We start from the raw sequence: 26,156 nt of genomic DNA, 5'->3' as shown, positions 1-26,156 counted from the left end.
CTAGGCACCAGCAGGCCGCAAACTTCGGAGGGCAACCATTCGGGTTCCCGGCGTCCGATCAGAATTCGGAAAACGGGTGGCACCTCAGCGCGAATGCATCAGCAAAAGCCCGTCAAATTTACCAGGATTTAGTCAGGATAGACGTGGGAGGTTGCGGAGGCCCTCGAGAGCCTTAATCCTATGCGGCCATCTTGGTTGCGCGCTAGGCTCCTCCCCACTCCTTGTATTGTTGAGTGAGTGGGCGAGTCAGTGCCTGTATGGGTTGGGGCAGTGGTCTTCAAACTTTTTAAACCCGTGCCCCCCAGTGAAAAATTTAAATTAATCAGGCCCCCCCTCAGAATTTTTTACAATTATTTAATTATATTGGCAATGTTTGAATATGTCTCGACTTATTTAAAGAGAAGACATATTCAAACATTAGTTAAATTCTCTTACTGTTTAAAAAATGCAACCAAATAAACGATTGCCAAACATACTATTCAGGCCTTACTAACGTGTAAAAATACCCACAGTGTGATTATTAGAAATGTGGGTGTGGGTGTAGAAGAATATTTAGAGTCCCTTTCCTTTTGACACCTTCTCCAAGCCAGATATAAATGACAAAAGATGTTCGTGATGGTCCATTACAGTGAGGCTTACTGCCACTATTTTATTTCCTGCTTAAAACAAAGCATTGCTGTGAGCTTAATGCTTCTTTTGGCCACAGCCTGGCGCACGCCCCCACCCCCCGATCATTTGAGGCCCCCCAGTTTGAAGACCTCTGGGTTAGTGAGAGTGAGTGTGTGTGTGTGTGTGTGTGTGTGTGAGGGGCTGTCTGGGTGAGACTCGATATTGTTTTACCCCTGGTCACACAATGTTCTTGTTTTTACCTATTCTTCCTTTTTGTGCAGTTCCCCTTGAATTACCCCCTTCCCCTTTCGGGGCAGCCACTTTCCCTTCCTCTCGGCCACCACTCACCTCATTGCTCTCCTACACCCGAGTCAGGTAACCCTGACTCACGTCTAAGCCTGGTGCGCCACCCTGTGGCGTAAATAAGAACTGACGCTACCTGTAGGTTTTTCTACACGAGCATGGAGCCTCACTGCCTTGTCTTGCTGATGCCTCTAAGAATGTTCTACTGCATTTTCCTCTTTGAATAATATATGTTCTTTGTTTCAACATTCCTTTCTTTTCGGAAGAACGAAGCCTTGGTCCTTCGGAATCACCCCAGCTGTATCCGTCTGAGGGCCTATTACTGCCATTCTCTCTAGCTATTAATAATCGTTTTTATTGACTTAGGAAGGAAACCTCTTTTGCCTCAATCTGTCTTAGTTTTATTTCCGCTCGGCAATCGTCCCATACAGCTGTCTACTACAACTTTATCACTCCACTTCTTACTGCACTCCACTCTTCGTTTCACTCCCTCGCCATTCCGGGCTCTAGTCTTTAATGCACTCCCATACATCACTCCACTAACTGTTAACCTGACACAAGAATGTCACTTAAATTGCTCCCCCACAAACCTCTCGACATGACTTTGGTTAGATATGGCCCTAACTCATGGACTATCGACTACCCTACAAATATCTCCAAGAATGCAAAAAAGAATCTCAAACAGAAATTACTGAAACAACACCCGGAGACTCTAATTCAAGATACCTACCATAATTTGACAAATGGCACTAAGAAAACAAATGTTGTCTTCTATTCTAAACGCTCGGCTAAATGGAAAAACACCTTCCTTCTCCATCTTCAGGTGACCAAGTCTACCAAGATACCCTACGGAACAAAACTAACGACGTTCTCCTCTCCATCTTTTAGAGGTGAAATTGATATTTCCGTTTTCAAGACAGGAAACATTCTTATACATGCGACAGACCCTCACCTCTTCCTGTTCGATCAACGCTTTGTTAATTTTCAATCCTCTCACTATTCAAAGCGATCTGTCCCTAACACCAACTTCCCTCCGACCTCTGACACTCGCCACAGAACAGACCCGCCTTCCAACACCCTCTAATTCACCTCTCTGCTTGCAGTCACCCCCTGCCCTGACTTGCAACCTTACCTCCCCCACCGTCACACACAGCACTCAAGCGATCACCGGTGGGACCTCTCCTGTGCCCACCATAATCTGCTGTCCCTCAGTCTCTAATCGTAACGGTGGTCACCACAATCATAGCTACTCCAGCTTTACAGGAACCCTCTGCAGACACACCCTTCCCTACCATTAATGACCCCACTCAACCTCTCTAGACAATCCACAAACTTAGTCCCAATGATAAGGAGCCCTCCCCTTTAAAAAATGCTCTGCTCCTCTTTGGAATCTCATCCTCCTGCCTACAATGCAGAAAGCGGCTATCCCTCTCTCACACAGATCTTGTCTTGGATGGAACAGAAACTTGACTCCCTGACAAATGACATAACACACCTTAGACTTGACATCTCTAGACAGGCTAAGCTTTCCAGCTTCCTCACACCCGAAAGTGAGAAATTACCTCTACACTCAGGCTTTCCTTCCATAGCCTCTAATCGCATCCTTGCATGCTCCTAAACTGTAGATCAGCTGCCAAAGACGCTATGGATATAGCGGAATCTAATTTGAGGGAAGAAATATATATTGCTTTCTTCACTGTGTCTTGGCTAAATGAACACGCCTCCCCTATACTTGACCTGCTAACCCCTTCCGGGTATACCATCATTAGACAGGACAGACCTAAATGATCTGGTGGAGGACTAGCCATAATTCACAAATTAGGATTACGAGTCAACACTTTAAATAAGGTAGATTACTCGTCCTTCGAATACCTTGGGGACGAACTTCTAAGCAAAGACTCCCCTTCTATCAAATTCCACACCATGTACCACCCACTGGGTGCTCGAGCCCTCTTCACAGAAGAGTTATCTGACCTAATTACCAGGCTCCTTTACGGACACGAAAGATGTGTTCCGGGGCAATTTCAACATCCAATGGAACAACCCAGATGACATCTCTGATCAACTACTTACAAACCATCTTGAAATTCACTATCTAAATTAACTCTGCAATAAACCAACACACTCCAATGGCTCCACTCTAGATGCGATTATCACTAAAAATGCTCCGATTGCCATCAGTTCGATCTCTCCTATCGACTGGTCTGACCACCATCTAATCCTTTTCAACATCAATACCCCAGTCGAACCCCTACTTGATGTGATTTAACATCGTCAAATGCCAAACCTCGTCTTTGGCCCATCAAGTTGTAATCACCACTAATGAACTCTGTGAAGAAATGCTAGCTTTTTTTCTGACTAAGTCCCCACGCCCTCACCACCTGCAGTAACCCACCTCCGCCCACAGCAGCTCCACCGCTTTATTCCATTTTTGACCAAACAACCCCTAAAGATACTAAAGGCTAACTTAGACACTCCAAGCTGAAAGATAACACCAACTGGGCTGACTTTAAATCCTTGACTGAATCTGAAGTATGCAATATAATCACAGCTTTATAACCTTCATTCCACACATTGGACCCCTCCCATCTATGATGGTAAAAAATCTCAGCCACATCATTGCCCCATTCTCGTCTCTAATCATCAACTCTTCTCTCACCACGGGCTGTGTGCCAATCTCTCTCCAACCAGGTCAAATCACACCCATCCCCAAAAATCCCAATGCTGACCCTAATGATCTCAACAACCCCAGACCTATCTCCAACCTCCCATTCCTAGCCAAAACATTGGGAAAATGTGTCTTGCAACAACTTAATCATCATCTACGTAAATTCTCCTTCCTTGACACCTTCCAATCCGGTTTCCGGAAAGGCTTCAATACTGAAACAGCCATGCTCACCATCTCGGATGATATTCACAGATCCTTAGACGAGGGAGATGCTTTCCTGCTTATACTGCTTGACTTATCTGCGGCTTTCGATACCGTTAATCACCCAGCCCTACGTGAATATCTGAAGTTTCACTTTGGTATCAATGGCACCATCCTCAATTGGTTCACATCCTTCCTACAACACAGTGCGCAACAAATCAAAATCAACTCATGTCTATCAAGACCCACACAGCTCACCCTGGGAGTGACACAGGGCTCTAGTCTCTCCCCCTCCCTGTTCAATCTCTTCATGGTCGTCTTGAAGCAAGCAGGGATCAAATATCACCTCTATGCGGATGACACTCATATTTACTACAAAATGAAATCAGCCAGTGACATTTGACATCTAAACATCACTCTGAACAAGATTCATTATTGGTTTCACTTTAATCACCTACGCTAAACCCCAACAAAACAGAAAGAATCCTATTCTCCTCCAAATGCAACCATCTTCCTATTCACAAATGGATCAGCGACCTGAACTACTTAAATTGCTCTCTCACTCCATCCAACTCTGCTAAATCCCTGGGCTTCTGCTTGGATAAAAACATGTTACTGAAAGAGCACATTAAAAACTCGCCCGAAGGAGCGCTGTACACACTAAAACACACCAAGAAGCTTAAACCATTCATCCCCGCATACAATTTCAAGATTATTGTGCAATCTCTGGTCCTCTCCAAACTAGACTACGGCAATGCCATTCTCACTGGGATGCCAAAATCTCACCTCACACCACTGAAACCAGGTCTAAACATGGCAGCCTGGCTGATTACGGATGTTAAACGAAGGAAGGATGTATTTATCAGACTGCCTGTATCATCCACAAAGCCCTCCCTCACATTCCCCTGACTACCTAGAAAACAAGCTTCAAAAGCAGGGAGTTCTAGATCGTTGCAAAGCTCCAACACACTTTTACTCCTACTTCCCAATCTAAAAAAATCATCTACCAAGTTTTTGCTCTTTTTCTGGAAATGCTCCGAGCATATGGAACTCTCTACTAAGCAGTCTGTGATGCAACCCCTCCTTCCCTGGCTTCAAAAGAGATCTGAAACTCCCCCTCCTCAACAAATACTTTAATTCTTAGACTACTGATCTTGGTCTATTATCTCGTGCTCAGGACTGAACCTTATGTCATAGTAGGCTATTTGCTTGTTCGTTATTGTGCTGTGTTGTGTACCATTATCTACTGTATCTCTCCTCATATGTTTATTGCGTTCCTGTTTCACTGGATTCGCTCCCGACCATGTAAAGCGATCTGACACCTTCGGGTCTAGCTAGCGCTATATAAAACGTATGTACATAAATAAATATGAGTGACTGTATGGGTGAGTGAGTGAATGTGAGAGTGGCTGTATGGTGGAGTGTGTGCTTGTGTCACTGACAGTATAGGTGAGTAGGTATGTGTTAGTATCTGAGTGGGTGTGTGTGTGTGTATCTGTATGGGTGAGTAATTGGCTGTGTTATTGACTGTATGGGTGAGTGACTAGGTGTGTGAGTAGCTCTATGGGTGGTATGGTTCTGTGAATGGGTTTGTGAATGATTGTGTGGGAGTGGGTGTAAGAAAGGTTCTATGGGTATGCTAGTGGGTGTGTCAGTGATTCTGTGGATGATATCATCAATTATGTAATTTGCGATGTCATCAGTGATGTCACTGACCTTGTCATTAGTGATGTAATATGTGATGTCATAAGCAGAGCACTACGGGGGCGCGAGTTATAGTTAGCTCAGCTAACTATAACTTCTGAATTTCACTGATTTTGTACAAGTGAAATCCAAAAGTAACTATAACGCCCCTGTAACATTTGTTTTTCTGTGAATTTCTAAAATCTTTAAAGGCCAATTCGCAACTATAACTTCCCTGTACTCTTTGGTTTTTTCAGTGAATTTCTATGTTTTTTTAAAGTTGTAAGCGCGTTTGCAGAGTGCTGCAGAACGGGGGGGGGGTGGCCTCCGACCAGCTCTTAGGAATTCCACTGTGTAGGACTTACAGGCGGTACCAAGAGGGCGTCTTTGGCCCCAAGGTCCCGCAGGAGTAAAATGGACTTCATCCCCCAGCTAGTAGTGTGCCAGGAGCCATGTTTGCAGAGTGGTGGAGGGCATACTCCGACTATGGAGAACCATGGTCATCCTAAACCCGAATACATGGCTTCAAGAAATGTATCCAACAGCCACATATGGAAAGATGACCTACTGGCTACAGGACCAGCTGAATACATTCTACGTGGTTTGGGGTGATTTCATGACTATAAACGATAATCACAATGGTGATACACAGATTCGGCACAATCTGGAATTGTATTAACCTACCACAACGCAATCCTCACCTCCAGTTGGTACAATCCATTCTCTGTCACTATCTACAGCACCAACAAGACCATCTACTGAAACTCTACTGAGATGATGAGGTAGATCGGCTCTCAATTTTGACAAACACAAGTGGCATGGGCATGGCCGATACCCAGCACAATGCAACCCATAATTTCTGGTAGCGATCCTACAAAAATGTGCATTGATTGGGCCACTGATGTATGGGAGGGAGAGGGTCCCAGAAATGTAGAGGCCATGTCAATTCAACCTGAACGGTGCCATGATGTGTGAACTGCATTCACCACACTTCTCTGAATTCTCTCACTACTTCATTGTTTATCATAACTTTTATGCTGTAGGAGTAGATTTGCATTTAGTAACAGGCTATGTTTATAATTAGAAATGTACCGCCCATCCTGGTCTTATGTTCTCTTACTAAAAAAAATGTTAGGAGAAATGTCAAACATTGAAATTGGTTGTATGAATCATTCATGGTTTATGTTCTGCACTATTGTGTATCAGAATCTGCTTGCCTAATAACAATTAAATATAAAGAAGTCCAAAAGCACTTTCTTTTTATTTTTTATTTTTTACTGTGTTTTATATAGCGCGAACTTGACCCGAATCGGGTATCAGAGCGCTTTACATAGCACCAGTTGCATTACATGAGGACACATTCTATTTTTTTTTTTGTTAGGCCCGGGGAGATTTAGTGATTTGCCACATGATGTTCAGCGTCATTGCCGTGACTCGAACCCAATTCCCCAGATTCGAGGTTGACTGCCCTAGCCGTTAGGCCAACTCCTCTCCCCACTTCCTTTCTTCAGCACGTTCATCCTCTACTTGTCCTAAAAGAGAGCCAGGGAAATAGTGCCACAGAAGTCCCAGGAGCAGAAGGCCAGATCAGTCCCTAACTTTTCAGATCAGATGCTGCTTAGCCACGTGATTCCATCCTTATATTTCTATTGCTTCCCTTCTTCTCAGACTTTGTTTCTAGCTCAACGTGGATGGCATTGTGCCAATGCTATGCTTAAAAACTTCGCTAGAGAAACAGACATTTCAAATGTGCAGTTTTTGATTGTTGGGGATGTTGTACAGTGTTCCATTTACAGGAACTGCTCTCCACCTCAAATTTGGGAACTAACCAGGATTTCCTGTTCTTTTTTGCTTAATATATGCAGCAGTCTACGTCTGAAAAGGCACTGTTCTCACTTCTTATGGTTGCTTCCTTTTGTCTGGGCAAAGCTACACCTCTCGTACACGTTCTAATAGGTGCAAAACATGTCAGGGGTTGCTTTTATTCATTTCAGGTTGGATTGGGTGGAATTTTACCAATCAAAGCTGTAATGCTGTGCCTGGAATGATAAAAGGCTTTTGTCATTTTTCAGCTCAGCACGGATGGCAACCTAAGACTTTGCTGTAAAAATGGCAAAAGGCTTTTTCAGTTTGTAGCTTGGTGTGGATGGCGCAGTGTTAATCATCTGCTTAAAAACTGCCAGAAAAAACGACATTTGAGGTGAGCAGATCTGGAATGTTGGTGGTGTATTAGAGTATTCCATATAAAGAAACAGCTCACCACCTAAAATTTGGGAACTTCCCAGAGCTCCATGCTTTTTTTTGTATGCATGTATGTGTATGCATACATACACACACACAAACATGCAAACACACATACATGTATGTGTGTGATATGCATATACACCACATGCACAGAACATACACAAAAGAAGACTGACTTCTAGAAAGTCATACTTTTTCAGCCTGACGCTCCAGCTGACTAATTAGCATTAGCCTACATGTACCTGTCACTGCTGTCCTTTATAAGGTGTGAAATACTGCTTCCAGAGCAGAGACAATGGCATGGGCCTGGCAGGATGGCTTTGTTGAGGAATGTTACTTAGCTTAACCTATTTAAAAAAACAATGGTCCCTAGACATAGAAAGAAGATTGCAACACTTAACTTAACCCAAGCAGGACAGTTAAGGAAGGTCCAAGAAGTTCACTTACTTGAGAGGGACAAATGGAGATGTGTACTTTTATAGCTTTTTGCTAAGAGAACCCAAGCGAAGAGTGGTTTTTTGATCCCAGGATTAACTTTAGTGCTCCAAGCTTCAGTCTCAGTGGAGTTGGGAGCTAGCCCCAGAACCAGTTTGGGCAGGTTGACTGAGTATGGACTGCTCATTACATTAGAAACACCCAGGTGAGTGCAACAAGCTGCCTACATGTTGGATTATACAGAGAATGGTGTACTTTAGGATAGCTTGTCGTAAAACAAACAGGATGTGCTACAAGGTTTGCCCTTTGAGAACTTTTTACACTTTGGACAGGGATGACCAGGAGTCACCCCGGCCAAAAGGTAAGTGAATTGAAAAGAAGGGGCACCTCATCCTCATCTCCTCAGAACACTTTCTGGACCTGAGGCTAAAGAGAAGACAACAGGACCTGCTGTCTGTGACTGGTGTATAAACTTGAAGGGCTGGACCTGCTCCCACTTGTACCCAGGACTGAGAAGTGGACTACAATTGTCAGTTGCCTGACTTCCAGTGTGAAACCAGGACACAAAACGCTGCAAAAGTATTTTCCTGGAGAGACCAGTGCAAGTTGAACCTGACTTGTACCCGCTTCTAATTTAGAAATTAAATTAATGGGTAATTTTAACAAGTAAACTTTTGAGTTTCCTCAAACGTTCTGAGTAATATTGGAGGAGAAGTCGTACTTCTGGCATTACGATAGAGGTTGGCAGCGGTTCCCTTTAAAGATCGCAAGCGGTTCCCTTTAAAGATCGCAAAATGGATCTTCCGAAAATTATTTCAAAAGTGTGCACCTCTTTTGGCTGTGATAACTTAGGTTTGCATGCTGTAAAACAGCAACAGAAAGGGCTCAGGTAATGAGATACATTTCACTCCTGGCCTGGTCAACATTTCTACCTTTGGACACCGAACATCATTTTGAGTTTAGTGGTCAGGCTAACTGATCACAAAATGAAGGCTAGCCCATCTACCCCGTTGCAAGCGCCATAGTATATAATGCACTTATAGTAAGGCAGATGGGATATCAGTCATGTTTGTGATGCAATAACCCATCTGCCAAATTCTAAATCATGCCCTCAGTCTCTTTTTCTGAAGCCCAAAAACCTCCAGTGGGACAAGTCTATCACTGGACAGGTCTCACCAATGCCAGATACCTTAGACGCGAGGGTCAGCTGAAGTCTTTTTTTGGGTGGCAAAATGCTCCATGTGGGACATCCTGATTTTCTTGCACACTAATGCCGTGCCTTTTGTGGTTAGTCCCGGTCCTCCAGGTATCAAAAATGTTCCATGTCCCTAATTTTCCCAATTTTTTGGGGAGCAGCTCCTCTTGGTCACTTTTTGGGCTCTCAGGACTTCAGAAATAGCACTTTTAGATTTTGTGACCCACTGCCATTGCAGTACAGTCAGGTTCAACTTGCACTGGTCTCTCCAGGAAAATACTTTTGCAGCGTTTTGTGTCCTGGTTTCACACTGGAAGTCAGGCAACTGACACTTGTAGTCCACTTCTCAGTCCTGGGTACAAGTGGGAGCAGGTCCAGCCCTTCAAGTATATACACAAGTCACAGACAGCAGGTCCCGTTGTCTTCTCTTTAGCCTCTTGTCCAGAAAGTGTTCTGAGGAGATGAGGATGAGGTGCCCCTTCTTTTCAATTCACTTACCTTTTGGCCGGGGTGACTCCTGGTCATCCCTGTCCAAAGTGTAAAAAGTTCTCAAAGGGCAAACCTTGTAGCACATCCCGTTTGTTTTACGACAAGCTATCCTAAAGTACACCATTCTCTGTATAATCCAACATGTAGGCAGCTTGTTGCACTCACCTGGGTGTTTCTAATGTAATGAGCAGTCCATACTCAGTCAACCTGCCCAAACTGGTTCTGGGGCTAGCTCCCAACTCCACTGAGACTGAAGCTTGGAGCACTAAAGTTAATCCTGGGATCAAAAAACCACTCTTCGCTTGGGTTCTCTTAGCAAAAAGCTATAAAAGTACACATCTCCATTTGTCCCTCTCAAGTTAGTGAACTTCTTGGACCTTCCTTAACTGTCCTGCTTGGGTTAAGCTAAGTGTTGCAATCTTCTTTCTATGTCTAGGGACCATTGTTTTTTTAAATGGGTTAAGCTAAGTAACATTCCTCAACAAAGCCATCCTGCCAGGCCCATGCCATTGTCTCTGCTCTGGAAGCAGTATTTCACACCTTATAAAGGACAGCAGTGACAGGTACATGTAGGCTAATGCTAATTAGTCAGCTGGAGCGTCAGGCTGAAAAAGTATGACTTTCTAGAAGTCAGTCTTCTTTTGTGTATGTTCTGTGCATGTGGTGTATATGCATATCACACACATACATGTATGTGTGTTTGCATGTTTGTGTGTGTGTATGTATGCATACACATACATGCATACAAAAAAAAGCATGGAGCTCTGGGAAGTTCCCAAATTTTAGGTGGTGAGCTGTTTCTTTATATGGAATACTCTAATACACCACCAACATTCCAGATCTGCTCACCTCAAATGTCGTTTTTTCTGGCAGTTTTTAAGCAGATGATTAACACTGCGCCATCCACACCAAGCTACAAACTGAAAAAGCCTTTTGCCATTTTTACAGCAAAGTCTTAGGTTGCCATCCGTGCTGAGCTGAAAAATGACAAAAGCCTTTTATCATTCCAGGCACAGCATTACAGCTTTGATTGGTAAAATTCCACCCAATCCAACCTGAAATGAATAAAAGCAACCCCTGACATGTTTTGCACCTATTAGAACGTGTACGAGAGGTGTAGCTTTGCCCAGACAAAAGGAAGCAACCATAAGAAGTGAGAACAGTGCCTTTTCAGACGTAGACTGCTGCATATATTAAGCAAAAAAGAACAGGAAATCCTGGTTAGTTCCCAAATTTGAGGTGGAGAGCAGTTCCTGTAAATGGAACACTCTACAACATCCCCAACAATCAAAAACTGCACATTTGAAATGTCTGTTTCTCTAGCGAAGTTTTTAAGCATAGCATTGGCACAATGCCATCCACGTTGAGCTAGAAACAAAGTCTGAGAAGAAGGGAAGCAATAGAAATATAAGGATGGAATCACGTGGCTAAGCAGCATCTGATCTGAAAAGTTAGGGACTGATCTGGCCTTCTGCTCCTGGGACTTCTGTGGCACTATTTTCCTGGCTCTCTTTTAGGACAAGTAGAGGATGGACGTGCTGAAGAAAGGAAGTGGGGAGAGGAGTTGGCCTAACGGCTAGGGCAGTCAACCTCGAATCTGGGGAACTGGGTTCGAGTCACGGCAATGACGCTGAACATCATGTGGCAAATCACTAAATCTCCCCGGGCCTAACAAAACAAAAAAATAGAATGTGTCCTCATGTAATGCAACTGGTGCTATGTAAAGCGCTCTGATACCCGATTCGGGTCAAGTTCGCGCTATATAAAACACAGTAAAAAATAAAAAAATAAAAAGAAAGTGCTTTTGGACTTTGTGTAATTTCAGCTTTGCTAAATGCTTCACACATTTTTGTAAGTTAAGCCTGTCTGTTGTGTGCCAAGTCTACCAAGGGTAGATCCCTTTCAAGGATCAATCCACATTAATCTCCCAGGTTCTTCCCCTATTTTCAAGCTCAATATTCTCTATATGAGATCAACAAAGGTTTGGGGTTGTGGTCATCAAAATATGTTATAATGTTTGAAATGATACCCACTCTATCCAGAAGAGATGGAAATAAACTTTTCAAAAGCTGGTTTTTCTCATGTCTGAACAACACAAAAATCTAACTAAAATGAATACTTGTCTCGGGCAGGGTGCTGCAAGTATTTAGTGTAAATTATATGTTCCACTTTTCTTAAATTTGCTTGAATATCATTAAATCATGGCGCCCATTTGGAATGCCATGAACCGTTGCGTACTCGCTATGGAATAACTTCTTAGGTAAGGCTCATGTTAGGATTTCTCCTTTTGAGCATAATGTATGCTTTAATAATTTTGACATGGTTGTGACACAGATTGTACTGTCTTTTTCTACCACCCATTTCCCCATCCTGTTTTTGTAGTGCTCCGGAAACAACAGTTACGTGATATCAAGGAAGAGCCACCATTGACCCGTATTTGGGACTTCATGGCACGGGCGTCATTTTGATTGAATTAATGGATCGTGTACCGAACAGGGAACAGGTTTTGGATAATCACAGCTAGTGATAGTTTTTGGGTGAGTTTCTCTGTCGGGAGGTCTTGCCCTGTGACTTTGATTGTCCTGCCGCTGGGATGGCATGGTGATTGTCATTTTGATTAGATGAAATTGTTTTGTAGGTTGGCAGTGGACACACAGGTAAGATTTTGAGTTTTTTGCAGGGTTCTGGTTAGTTGTGTGTCGGGTTGCTCCCTGTGCTGGCGAGGTGCTGTGGTGGTTTTCCTCTTTTTCCTTTCGGCGGGCCGCCACGTTTGGGCCCCTTTGTGTTCACGGGTTTTGCTTTCGCTGGGTGAGGGAGGGATTGTTTGATTCCCTTCGCGGGTGGGCTCTGGGTGTTATTTATCAAAATTTGAAATGACCTCGTGATGTCGGATATAGAGATCGGGAGGTGTTCGCATAGAGCGATTAGAATTTTAGAATGTAATGTTTTGCCTTAATTTATGAGTGTTAAGAGGGTCCAGATTGCTCTGTTGGGAAGTATCATCAGTTTAACCTAGATTTAAGAGAGTTCTTGAACTTTGGTGCAAGTAATAACATGAAATTGACGGCTAAGGAATTGCTTGCCCCAGTGGTAGAAGTGGGCGAGATGGGAAGGGCACGGCGTGCCCCTACTTTTTAAATGTAACACAGTCCGTTCCCCTACGTCTGTATTTTAAAAATGCTTCCCAGGACGGCAGGAATGGTCCGAATATAAAAATATTGTGCGATCGTCGAGCCCTGTGTTTTGCCCATTAAGGAAGGCGTCTCAGTTGCCACGACCTCCTCCCTCTGCTCCTCTGTATCTGGGGGCAGGGGCCTGCAATGGGAAGGGCATGGCGTGCCTCTACTTTTTAAATGTAACACAGTCCGTTCCCCTACTTCTGTATTTTAAAAATGCTTCCCAGGACGGCAGGAATGGTCCGAATTTAAAAATATTGTGCGATCGTCGAGCCCTGTGTTTTGCCCATTAAGTTGCCACGACCTCCTCCCTCTGCTCCTCTGTATCTGGGGGCAGGTGCCTGCAAAGCAACACTAGCAGTAATTAACCAGTACGTGAAAACGGCAACCTTTGGTGGCCCTGCTGCTAGAGTGTGATTTACATCTAATTTAGCGAGCATGCCCCCTGCCTGCCCCCACTGTGACCAATACAGTGGTCACATCATGATGCATTTTAGGCACCACCCTTGACCTCATCTGCCCTTTATTTTCGGGCTCACACAGACTGACGACGCCACAATGAAAGGAAGAGCACTCCAGTGTAGAATTCCTGGGAGTCTATGCCCAAACCTTGGCGCTGTAAAAAACAAGCATTTACAATGTAATAGGTTTTGCATTTTCTAAACTTTGACCTATTGGTATTGTAAATGACAATACCTTTTATTATTGCAGGATTTCTTTAAACATAAATAAAAGGCATTGTCATTTACAATGTCAATAGCTCAAAATCTCGCTAATGCGAGACTTATTGCATTGCAAATGCTTGTTGAAGTTTCTTTGGTAAAATCTGCAAGTTATGAATTATGTTGGGTCGAGGTCAACTACATTACTACTCAATCCAGTTAATTTTTGCTGGCTACTGGAAGTATGTGATTGTGCTGGTGTGGAGATCTCCCTCATAATTATGAATATGCTGCATTTGCATAATAATTGACCATCTCCGGCATAATATACAGCTGTGACCCAAAACAATTTTGTTTCTAGCTCGAGCCGATGTGAGATTTGTAAGAGAAAGCGCCCAATGTGATGTCGCAAATTGTTAGACATATTGGAAAGCTTAACCAATCAACTTTAGTTACTGATTGCATCATTCGGATTATATTACACTGGTAGTATTCATTAGTGGTAAAATAACAACATGGGAAACTAATAATGTCACAGGATGCACTGTGTTATAACGCATAATTTCTAATTTTAATTTAGACAAGTATGCTTTATAACCAGGAACTCCTTCGCCCTTCTACGCTGCTGTATCACCATAAGTCAAATGAGTGACATCTTCTGCTGTCCTTCTGGGACACGCACTGCTTTCCTGATGAATCTTGCTCGCGGTTTACGACACTCATAGTCACCCTCACCTGCTTAGGGAGACCAGCAATAACCGGTAATCAAATATATTTAAAGGTGAGCACGCCGGGGAATAATAGTAACCTGTCCAGCTGCATTAGTATAAGCAATAAATGCATTCTGGGATCTGATGAGCTAAAATTGGCACTGCAAATTGGGTCTGCTTGTAAGTCCGTGGCGCACTCTGTCTAAGCTTAAATATGGTCCGTGGAATTTCCGGTGCCGTTTTACCTGGAATTCACTATCATTTATCATCATAAAATGTTATTGGTCAAATCAATGTTATCTTCCCCAGCCCAGCTGAGAAACAGGAATACATCGAAGCTAAGAAACCTTGCTAGGAGTGCAATTTGCAAAACGCGCTGCTAGAGTATTGCGTAACATTGTAGCATTTATATAGCGCTTTAACCACTCTGTGGGAGCATATTCCCGTACTAGACCTTATAAGGCCTCCATAGACCATAGAAGCCCTAGTCTCTTAGCACCAGCAGGTGGGCCCTACTGGAGGCCAGTGTGGGTTAGCCTTGAAGGTCTGTCCACCACATTCCATACTGAAGTTCACCTCCAGTCTTGCGGGCAGGCCTACGACGAAGCACACCCTAGATAAACAGAGACTTTGTCACTGAGGTCACAGGACCCTTGAGGCCAGTCCGCCTCACCCATTGGTGCCTTGTTCCAGCAGTAGTAGTGAAACTCACCAGGGATCGGCAACGCAGGATTTTCGTGCTTACCAAACTACGGGGCATATTTACAAGGCCCTTGCATCCTGTGTGCACCACGGAACGTGGTAAATGCTTGATGCAAATCTCTAAGTCATATTTATGAAGCCACTCGTAGCCACTTTGTATGGCTTTGAATGGTTTCATCAATAAGAAGTCATGCGGCACAGCAGAAATCGCCGCTTTGCCTTCCTCTGCACAAGGGACGTGTTGCGGTGGTGTTCCCATGCAACATTTCTAGATTTACAAGGACTTGTAAACCTGGGAATGTATCAAAATCGTACACCTCCCCAAGGGAGGCACAACCAGGAGAAATATCTTTATTTCTCCCAGTAGTTTTCTCTTTCTATATGTGCAGCACACGTAGAAAGAGGAAAAAGCCTCTCAGGATTGTTTTTGTGCAGGAAGGTGCCCCTTCCTGCACAAAAACAATCCTGCATGCAACAGGGTGCCTGCATTGGCGCTAGGCTGACAAAACGGCGCCAGCACTGGGGGAAAGGACAGAATTGGACCGTATTGGATAAATACGGTGCATTCCTGCCCTTTCCCTGTGACGCAGGGCAGCACAGCAAAATAACTTGCTGTGCTGCCCTACGCCACCATTACCGTATATATACACCTCTAAGTTCACAAACTTCACGACCTCTCTGCTTCATGCACAAGTCATTTTAACATGTGCAGCCTGCTTTGGGGCCACTGCAATTATGCAGCAATGGAGGACAAAATTATGTTGCAGTGTTGACTACATTATGCAGCAAAGAAGGGCCGCAGATTAATGTGTGGGACATTTTCTGATACTTTATTATTTTGACTTTTTTACACATACCAACAGTCTCTGCAAAGCGTTTGCCTCATTAATACCAGTTAAACATACAAGTGCAGCAGTGAGAACGTAGACCAGTCAACCTTTGGAAAGGGCATTCTACTTCACAGCAACACAAGTCACGTGTTTTGAACGGTGTGAGCTACAAACAAATTTTTTGTTCAAACCATCAGATTATGCAGCTGATGGTGTATTATGTGGCAAATATGGCAGAGCTTTAATTATGTGGAAAACATTCCTCATGCAGTCTCTGTTGGGTGGTATTTCTAGACACCTACAGTGCTTGTGGAGAGACAAAGGACGAAGGTGTCTAATAGTGACTGCAGAGGATGGTAGTCTGAAGGGGAGAAAATAACTGATTTACCTAATCTGAGGACCACTACCTATTTCTGACTCTATCACTGTTTGAGTCTCATAATTCCAGAATTGATACATTATCAATTCTCATTGCTAACTAACTTGAGTAGTAATTACACAAACTACTAATATAATAATTGTATCTCATTCATCTGATATTGCTTAAAGCATCTGCAAAACCAACAGGTCTGGGTTGTTTTAGGTGTATATATATTCATTTGTGAGTGCTATTTCTACATACAATAACAGGAAACCAGGAGGCATCTAATGCTGGCTTCATTACATTTTGCGTAAAGCACATCAAAAAGTAGGACTACAATTTTGCATTGCCTGAGGGGCACAGAATGGTGTAATCAACAGTGTTTCCCAACATATGGTGCCTCCTATCACAGAATTTAAACCCAAATTTTATGTTCAGAAAGGGTTAGAAAAAGGCAGGAGAAGTGCTGATGAAAGAAACTGCATGGCTCGGAAACAAATGGTATCTGGTTCCACTTATAAGCATATTTGGGACATTCTGTGATTGATAACTTATCCCACATTGTAAATGTATTTTAATGTCATTAACTCATACATTAAACCTCAAATAAACGTGTATCCATTGGTTGCATTAAATAACGTTATAAGCTGTAACTGGTCAGTAAAATGCCAAACATACAAAAAATTGGTATGTTTTGCTCTTTTTAGCCACACCTCTGACTCCGCCCACTGACCCAATCCTCTGGTTATTCCCGCCTCCTGGTGTCCACCCACAGTTCCCCTACTTATTTTTTCCCTCTTCGACCACTGGCTTGCCCTTGTATGAGGTGGCTACTCACTGCCTGCATGAACAACCATGATGTCACCTTGAAAGTCATTGGGAGATTATATGTATTGGATATGCCTATGAGGATATAGCATAAATAGGTAAATATATTATTGTTGCTTTTAGAATTGTAGCCCTGACATAGCCATGATTACGACAAAACACCTGTTGGCTAAATTGGATTAAAGCTGTGCTCTGTATAAAGCAATTTATAACATCCCCAAAAATGATATGTTCCACTGATTTGGTAGTCAAAGCTGCTAGATTAAGGAATTCAGCAATAACATTCCTCGCGTTTGCCACTGTTTGGTGCCTAATTAGCATCTTTAAAAAATATTGATTGATCAAACGGATAAAAGTTATTGAAAAGTGGGGGAAAAGTTAAACCTTTTGGAGCTGCCTAGTGGCAGCACCTTTGCAAAGATCACCTGGTCACCAGTAGGGTGGTGACTGTTCTAGTCATGTGTTGAAATTGGTGCTAATGAGGTGACACTTTTGCGTAGTCAGTATACATGGGATATACGTCTTACAGTCAGGAACTGTACTTATCTGTTATGTGAGAAGGAGGGGAGAGAAGCGCTGACGAGTGAAATTACATATGATAAGGACTTGCACTTCCTGCTACTTGCGGGGATAGGCTTCCTTCAGTGGGACATCTCTTACTTGCACGGAGCTGTAAATACATTGTGATCGGACACGGTGCTTGCAACAAGCAAAAACATGCATTTCTGGATGTATTTACTTGCGAAGTTCACTAAAGATGTATTTCTAACTGAGATAATTAAATGCGTATGCATGCAATATCGTTTGCTTATGAAGGAGGTAGTTTAAATGAGCAGCACTTGTCGCACCTACTGATTTGCAACAGGCTTGTTTAGCGCACCGTATTCGGATTAGCTTGCAATTTGCACTGGTAACAGTAAGAGAGCTGCACTTACTTGTGATAAGCAGCCAGCTGAACAGACCTGTAAGGAAACAAGCGGATACAGGCGGTGAAGTTCCCCTTCCAAAAAGCCTTGATCCCCTCTGCCTGGTAGAGCAGTGGGAAAGTCCGAAAGAAACCTTCCTTGCTGTGGAAAGTGCCCACCTGGGTCAGTACTTTCACCACATCGAGGGGGGCGGTGACAGTCCGGCTGAGCACCCCCGCCAGCCCTGCACACATGGAGGTCTGCAGGGAGGTTAGCCTGGTATCCCTCTTCAGGGTTGCCATGCTTCCTCGCTGCCTTCAATCCTTTGACAGCAACGCGGGAGCGAGGCTGTGCGCACGGGCATCAGAGCCCAACGTTAGTACACATAAGATGCCGTCCAAAACATCACAACACTGCGCATGCGTCGCTCCCCTGCCACTTTATGGTCACAGTACTCGAAGCGAAAATAATGGCTTCACACACAGTCACTAAATCTGACAAACACTGAAGAAGGACGAGGACGGCAAGCTTTCTGTACGCCTGTTTGCCAGCCATATCGAAAGATAAACGTTCCTACTACTTAAATAGACCCCGCTCATTGGAAGTAACTTTCTTTTCGCCTGAAATGTGCTTAATAGCATTTGTAAATTATTCTTTACGTAAACAGCGATATGCGAGTGCTCGAGTACATTTGATACTTAGTGCATGTAACAGAATGTCCAGACTGTGCTAGTCAATTGTATTTACATATCTAGCGCTTACTACCCCAGAAGAGGCGTTTAAGAGCTTTACGGCGAGTAGCACACTACTCCAGAACCTAAGATTAGTGGTTAATCCAGTGCCTACTGTGATTAGTCATGTGTTCTCAAGAAAAATAGCATGCATATACTCCAGTTACTTTGTGATAGATTATATTAATGTTAAGGTACCAGGATAGGGTTTTTAAAGAGAAGAGTGTAGTGTGCGCTCTAGTCCTCGCACGCTACGTGGCTACGTAGCGCGCGTAATAATGCAATGCGCATGCGCGAACCGCGGGAACGCCATAGAGCGGAGCCGCGGCAGCGAGTAGGTCGTGCTTGGCCCGGAGCTCTCTTGTGTATGACCAATAAAGTATAATTGGAGTTCCTGCAATCCCTGGAGTCCTGTGCTTATTGAGGGAGGTAACAGCAACATTACAGTGGCGACGAGACTGGGACGTATCTGCAACCAGGGACAGCAGAGAAGCCCCGACCCACCGCCTGTGAGCACAGGCCAGAGCAGCAGTAGCTAGCCAGGGGGAAGACAGGAGTAAGACCACTCCCAGGAAGAAAACACACACAGAGAGCGTGGCAGAGGCAGCGAAGAAGGTAACCAACCACGTGTAAAGACCAATAGGTGGTACGAAGCTGCAAGTGGCAAACACAAGGCCTAGTCACTGAGAACCTGGCGGAAGCGGCAGCACACGGCGACGGGGGGTCGGAAGAGGCGCAACAGGAGCAGGCGCAGCCAGAAAGGGGAGACACACCAGACAGTCCAAAAGGCCCAGGGGCGGCGCCAGGAAGACGGGGGGAGATGAGCACCCAAGGATCTTCGCTGACGGCGCTGATACCATTTCTGTCAAGACCAGGAGAACCCCAAATGAAGTGGGAGGATTGGCGGGAATATTTCAAGAACTACCTTGCGGCACTTGAAGATGAAAATGGAGAAGCGTTCCCCAGCGCGAGGAAGAAAAGAATACTCCTGCACAATTTAGGCCCAGAGGGCATAAGGGTGTACCAGAACCTAGTACCGCAACCCCGGCAAAACGCTGACGATGACGTATTTAAACACGCCATGGAGGACCTCGATGCCCACTACCGCCCAGCAGTGAGTGTTTCGATAGATAGGTACAACTTCCAACAGAGGAAACAAGAGCCGGGAGAAACCATTGATGAATACGTAGCGGCATTGAGGAAGCTGGCAGTGACATGCAAATACGGAGCATTGCACGATGAGTTCATCAAGGACCAAATCGTCATGCATACTACCAACAAGAGCGTACAAGACAAGTTGTGGGCCAACAGTGAGGCGCCACTAAAAGAAGTGATCGCGATGGTGAAGAAAGCGGAGTTGACAAAAAGGTGCGCGGAAGCGGCAAAAAGGGAGGTGCTCCCGAAGACCATGGTGAACAAAGTGGATGATGCAGAATCGCAGGAAAGAAGCAAATCCTCGCCCCAGGGGAGTAAAGGACCGCCGAAATGGAAAGGGAAACAAGGACAAACATGGAAGCAGAATAGGGACAACAACGGAGCTTGCTACAGATGTGGCAGCCTAGCGCATACAGCTCAGGACAAACGATGCCCAGCGTTCCGTGCAAAGTGCATGTTCTGCGGCATAATGGGCCACTACGAGAAAGTCTGCCGAAGGAAGACGAAGAGGCCCATGGTGAAGTACGTGGAACAAGAGCAACGGGAGGAGGAAGAAGAGCAAGAGGAAGACGTGGAGGTACTTTGTGTTGATGACCAAGTGCTGGGGATAGACGGGAAGAGAACCCGCAAACCACAATGCGACATGAAGATAGGAGGGGTGAAAATCCAGATAGTAATAGACTCGGGATCCCCGTATACCATCATCCAGAAAGCAGTATGGAAGGAACAATTCGAACCCAGGTTGGGAACAAGACTAGAACCGCCAGACATACGTCCAGTATCGTATACAGGGGAACCGATACCCATGGTGGGGTACAGGAAGTTGACCTTCGAATTCAGAGGTAGACAAGCCGACTGCAAATTGTACATAGCGGAGAAAGGCCCCTCCGTACTGGGATGGATGGACCAAGGTGATCTAGGGATCAAACTAGACCCAGGAGGTGACACACAAGTACTAATGACAGCGCCAGGGAGCTGGCCGGTATTGGAAGAAATGAAGAGCAAATTCCCAAAGGTGTTCGGAGGGAAGGTGGGGAAGCTGGAGAAATTTACACACAAGATAGTACTCAAAGAAAACTCCAGACCAGTGTCCCACAAAGTCAGAAACATACCCCTAGCGGTGAAAGACGCAGTGCAGATGGAGCTACACAGACTGGAAAAGGCGGGGATAATAGAGCCGATCGACAGCGCAGAATGGCTCGCCCCCTTGGTAGTGGCGATGAAACCAAACGGGAAAGTCTGTTTATGTGTGGACCTTCGGGAACTGAACAAGTGTCTCATAGTGGAAAAATTCCCGTTACCACGCATTGAAGAAATGCTGGCCAAGACCAAAGGGGTAAAGTGGTTCTCCACCATCAACCTAACGTCTGCCTATCACCAGATAGACCTACACCCGACAAGCCGGAAATTGACATCGTTTATCACACCCTTTGGGTGCTACCAATTCCAAAGAATGCTGTTGGTCTCGCCTCAGCAGCGGCGGTGTTCCAAAAATTGATGCATCGCTTATTTCAGGACATTGAGGGCGTCCAGTATTTTCAAGACGATATACTGGTGATGGGAACAGATAGGAAAAACCACGATGAGAGGCTGGAAAAGGTACTCAGAGTACTAGAGAACAATGGTCTGACTGCGGAATGGGAGAAGTGCTGGCTGGGGATGACATCTGTCACGTATCTAGGTCATGAGATAGGAGGACAAGGCATCACCCCTAAAAGACCAAATGTAGAGGCGACACGCAAGGGAATGGCCCCCAACAACAAAGAAGAAGTGAGGTCCTTCTTAGGGATGGCAGAGTATTACAGCAAGTTCGTGCCACACTTTGCCACCAAGACACATCACCTAAGGCAACTAACGAGGGACAAAACGGCTTACAAATGGACTGATGACACACAGAAGGAATTTGAAGCCCTGAAGAATGACATCAGTCAAGTGGTGCCCTTGCATGGATATGATCCACTCGGCCGGTCAATACTGACAACAGATGCCAGCGAAAAAGGCCTAGGGGCAGTACTCATGCAGGAAAGGAGAGATGGAATGGTGGAAACACTCAGCTTCGCGTCCAGAACACTATCGCCCACCGAACAGAAATACAGTGTGATTGAGAAAGAGATGTTAGCTGTGGTGTGGGCTATGGGAAAATATCACCAATTCTTATGGGGCACAAGATTCCTACTTAATACGGACCACAAGCCCTTGGTCAAGGTACTTACCTCTAGCGGGCATGCTGGCGCCACACCCCGCATAGCGAAAATGACGCTCAAACTGCTAGAGTACAGATACGATGTGGAGTACATTCTAGGGACGAGGAACAAGGTAGCGGATTACCTTAGCAGGGCAGCAGCCATGGAAGGAGCCCCGGACACGGCTACAGAGGAGGAAGAGATGGTGGCAACAATGGAAGACCCAGAAAGGGTAATAAGCAAACAAGACTGGATACAGGCGTATGGAGTACATAATAAGGGGATGGCCGGAGAAGAAGCGTCTAGGAGAGGCACACCGAAAATATTATGAAGTCAGAGAAGAATTATCAGTGGGGAACGAAGGAACATTCTTGTACAGGAGAGACAAAGTGGTTCCCCCGGCAGAGGTGGTCCCCCGATTAATTGCAATACTACACGAGGGACACTTGGGAATAGTAAAATCCAAGGCTAGAGCAAAGCACATGTACTGGTGGCCAGGAATGGACGCTCAGGTGGAAAGACAAGAGAGAGAGTGCAACCAGTGCCAAAGAGCAGACAAAACACTGGTTCCCCTACGACCAGCACTAGGGAAATTCCCTCTACCGAGTGGGCCGTGGGAAGGCGTGGCGGTGGACATCCTGGGGCCAGTGCTGGACACCCATGGTACGCCCCAATACCTATGTGTCCTGGTCGACAAGTATTCCAAATGGCCGGAAATACACATACAGGAGGAAATGGAGGCAGAGACAGTGATAAAATTCCTCACTTCGGTGTTCCTAAGAGAAGGCATTCCTAGAACAATCTTGAGCGACAATGGACCCCAATTTCGATCCGAAAAGTGGAACAAGTATGCGGAACGCAATGGGATTAAATTCCTACATACCGCTGTGTACCACCCGTCGAGCAATGGACAGGTAGAACGTTTCAACAGGGTGCTCATGGGGTCCATCCAAGCAGCCATCATGATGGGGAAAGATTGGGAGAAAGAGATACAGAACACGATGTGGGTCTACCGCATCACCCCCACAGGCACGGCGTATAGCTCATTCCAAATCCTGAGCGGGAGACACCCCTTCACTTAATGTGTGTAGGGAGAAGACGATCACCAGCAAATGGTCTCCAGCGGTAGTACAACACAACCTGGAGAAGGCCCAGAGAGTGTACACGGGGTACTACAACCAGAGAAGGAAGGTCAAAGAAGCCACTCTTGAGAGAGGGGAGTGGGTGAGAGTCAAGTTAGCGGTACGAAGGAAGAAGGGAGACAGCAAGTACAGTCCACCTCTACAGGTGAAGGAGGTGTATGAGAGAGCCGCCTTACTCAGCGACGGGAACGTGTGGTCCCACGACCGCATGGCGAAATGCAACAAGATCCTAAAATGGCCAGAGGAAGGGAACGAGAAAATACCCCAAGAAACATATACAAAAGACAAGGAAGGGAGTAAACTTCCTGAAGGAAGAGATATACAGGAGGAAGAGAACAGCGAGGAGCAGGAAGATCCGGGGATGAAGGAGTTGGAAGAGTTACCGGTGGAGGAAAGCCGCAGCCCGGACAGAGTGGGGCGGGGTGACCCCCGAGGTATGGAGGGGAGCCCAGCTGGAAGTAGCGATCCTGGAAATTCCTGCACCCCGGTAAGGCGCACCCAAGCCGGCAGAGCGATTGTGAGGCCTAGCCGCTTCAGACACTTTGAGCTAGAGTGCACTCTAGTCCTCGCACGCTACGTGGCTACGTAGCGCGCGAGGGCAGAGCGCGCAATAATGCAATGCGCATGCGCGAACTGCGGGAACGCCATAGAGCGGAGCCGCGGCAGCGAGTAGGTCGTGCTTGGCCCGGCGCTCTCTTGTGTATGACCAATAAAGTATAATTGGAGTTCCTGCAATCCCTGGAGTCCTGTGCTTATTGAGGGAGGTAACAGCAACATTACAAAGAGGGCGTGAGATATCAGCCAGTTGCAGAATTACAGTAACAGAGATTAAGGCAGACAGGCATGATACTGAGAGGAGGCTATACTCAGATATGGAAGGTATAGAAAGGATGGAAGGTAAGACAAGAGTCGCTGAAAAAAAGGAAAGGAATTAAACAGAAGTCAAAATAAGATTTTCATGCAGGGTTTTAGCAGTATAGAGGGAGACGGCTTTCTGAGATAGCAAGCAATCAGAGTATGTAGGCTGTATAGAGAATAAGAGTCAAAGTACTTTTCTACCCCCCTGCTTTTTCCAGCAGGCATGATATGTAGCATTCATGACCAATCTGTAGGGTATTACCATTGCAATAACTGCCCTTAATTCCTGCTATCATTATTATTATTATTAGAATTTGTATGGCGCAGGGAATCATCCCCAAGGGGATCTCTTGGCGCCTGAGTAGCAGACGACAGATTGAAAGTGATCGTTGAAACATCCAGGTTTTCAGCTGTTTCTTAAACTGTGCTAGATTGGGACAGGCTCGAATCTCATCTGGCAATCTATTCCAGAGGGTGGGGGCTAGGTGGGAAAAGGCCCGACCCCCCCCCATTTTAGCTTTCCTGAATCTCCGTGTGCAGAGCAGTTTCCGAGTCCTCGATCTCAATTGACGCACAAGGGTGTAAGATTTTAGTTTCTTCATTAGGTATGCGGGGTCCGTGCCCTGAAGTACTTTAAACACTATACACAGGAGCTTAAAGACTGCTCTCTTCCTAATAGGAAGCCAGTGCAAGAGAGGTAGTGACGGGGTGCATACAGGTTTGTTGAGAGCAAGACGCGCTGCTGTGTTTTGGACAACTTGCAGCCTTGATAGTAAGTCTTCCCGTGTTCCTACTAATAGCGAGTTTCCATAATCTAGTCTAATGACTAGAAGCGCCTGTATGAGGGCCTTTCTGGCCGCTAGGGGGATCCACGGGAAGATCTTTCTCAGCATCCGCATTATTCCAAAGCAGGTGCCTGAGACAGTCTTCACATGCTCCTCCATGGAAAGTTTATCATCAATTATGATGCCCAGGTTCCTCACTTGCTTTTTTGGTCCAGGCGCTTCCCCGAGTTCTGTAGGCCACCAGTCTGCAGACCACAGTTCCTCAGCTTTCCCAAACAGCAGGATCTCCATTTTTTTGGAGTTAAACTGCAAGAACTGCCCTTAATTCCTGCTATCTGCAGTTGCCTTGCGCTCTGTTCAGCTTTTTTAGCTGTGGCTTCCTGGGGTTGAAGGGTGAGGTAGTCCTCAGGATTTCCTTGAATTGGTTTGTAAACTACATCGAAAGAGTATTCCTGTAACTGCATGAACCACTTTTCAATGAATGGTGGTTACTTGGATGCTGATCCATGAAATAATGGGACCTGTATTCGGTGCATACATGGAAGTGGTTTCTAAAGAGATACATGTGGACATCTTAGCAAACCTGCAGAATTGCTATTGCTTCTTATTCTATGTGTGAATACATTTGCTTTGTCTCTGTCAATGAACTACTGTCATAGGCTACACAGGCCCTCTGTTTGTTCGTCTACTGTTGGAGCAGGATGACACCTAGGCCAAAACGACTGGCGTTAACTGACAGTTGTGTGGTTTTTTGGGGATGGGGAATTTCATTGGGGTTTCTTTGGACTGTGTTTTTTTCATCTCTTGGAACACCTGCTCTTGCTTCTCCTCCCATACCCATGCAGCATCTGATTTCAACATGTCTCATAGTGAGTTTGTCAGTGATGTCAAGTTCTGTACAAAAAGCCCACAGTATGTTGCCATGCCTAGGAAGCTAAGAACCTGAAAGATGTTCTGAGGAGGTGGCACTGGCTTGATATCATTGGCTGTTGTTGGGTTAGGAGCTACTCCTTCAGCAGTGAATCTATAACTGAAGTATTATGTTTCGGACTTGAGGAATTCACACTTTTTAATGTGCAGAATGAAGCCACTTTCATTTATTCTGTTCAGTAGCACCTGTAGGCAGTCATAGTGTCGTTCAACAGCATGTCCATAAACTAAGACGTGATCACTAAAGTTCAGGGCCACTGTAGACCAGAGAGCACCTCTTTTTTTAATACAGAAAAATATTAGCCACATTTTAGATGCCAAGTTTGAGACCTGTATACCTTTAGAGACCATTAGGAGTGGAAATCTTCATG

General features: G+C 45.2%; 1 protein-coding gene across 1 annotated transcript in view; it reads right to left on the bottom strand.

Moving 5' to 3' along the window:
* SLC25A43 (solute carrier family 25 member 43) overlaps nucleotides 1–18,427 on the bottom strand; it is a 240,579-nt gene extending 222,152 nt beyond the window's left edge. The window contains exon 1 of the mRNA XM_085608053.1: nucleotides 18,032–18,427. Coding sequence (XP_085464179.1) covers nucleotides 18,032–18,303 — 272 coding nt within the window. The 5' untranslated portion in view covers nucleotides 18,304–18,427. The remainder of the gene's footprint in view (nucleotides 1–18,031) is intronic.
* Between the last annotated feature and the right edge of the window lie 7,729 nt (nucleotides 18,428–26,156).

This window comes from Triturus cristatus, chromosome 5_2 (genome assembly GCF_964204655.1).
Source record: "Triturus cristatus chromosome 5_2, aTriCri1.1, whole genome shotgun sequence".
In the NCBI taxonomy this organism is placed as follows: Eukaryota; Metazoa; Chordata; class Amphibia; order Caudata; family Salamandridae; genus Triturus; species Triturus cristatus.
The sequence above is the reverse complement of the archived record's forward strand: the minus strand, read 5'-3'. Positions and strand labels throughout refer to the sequence as shown.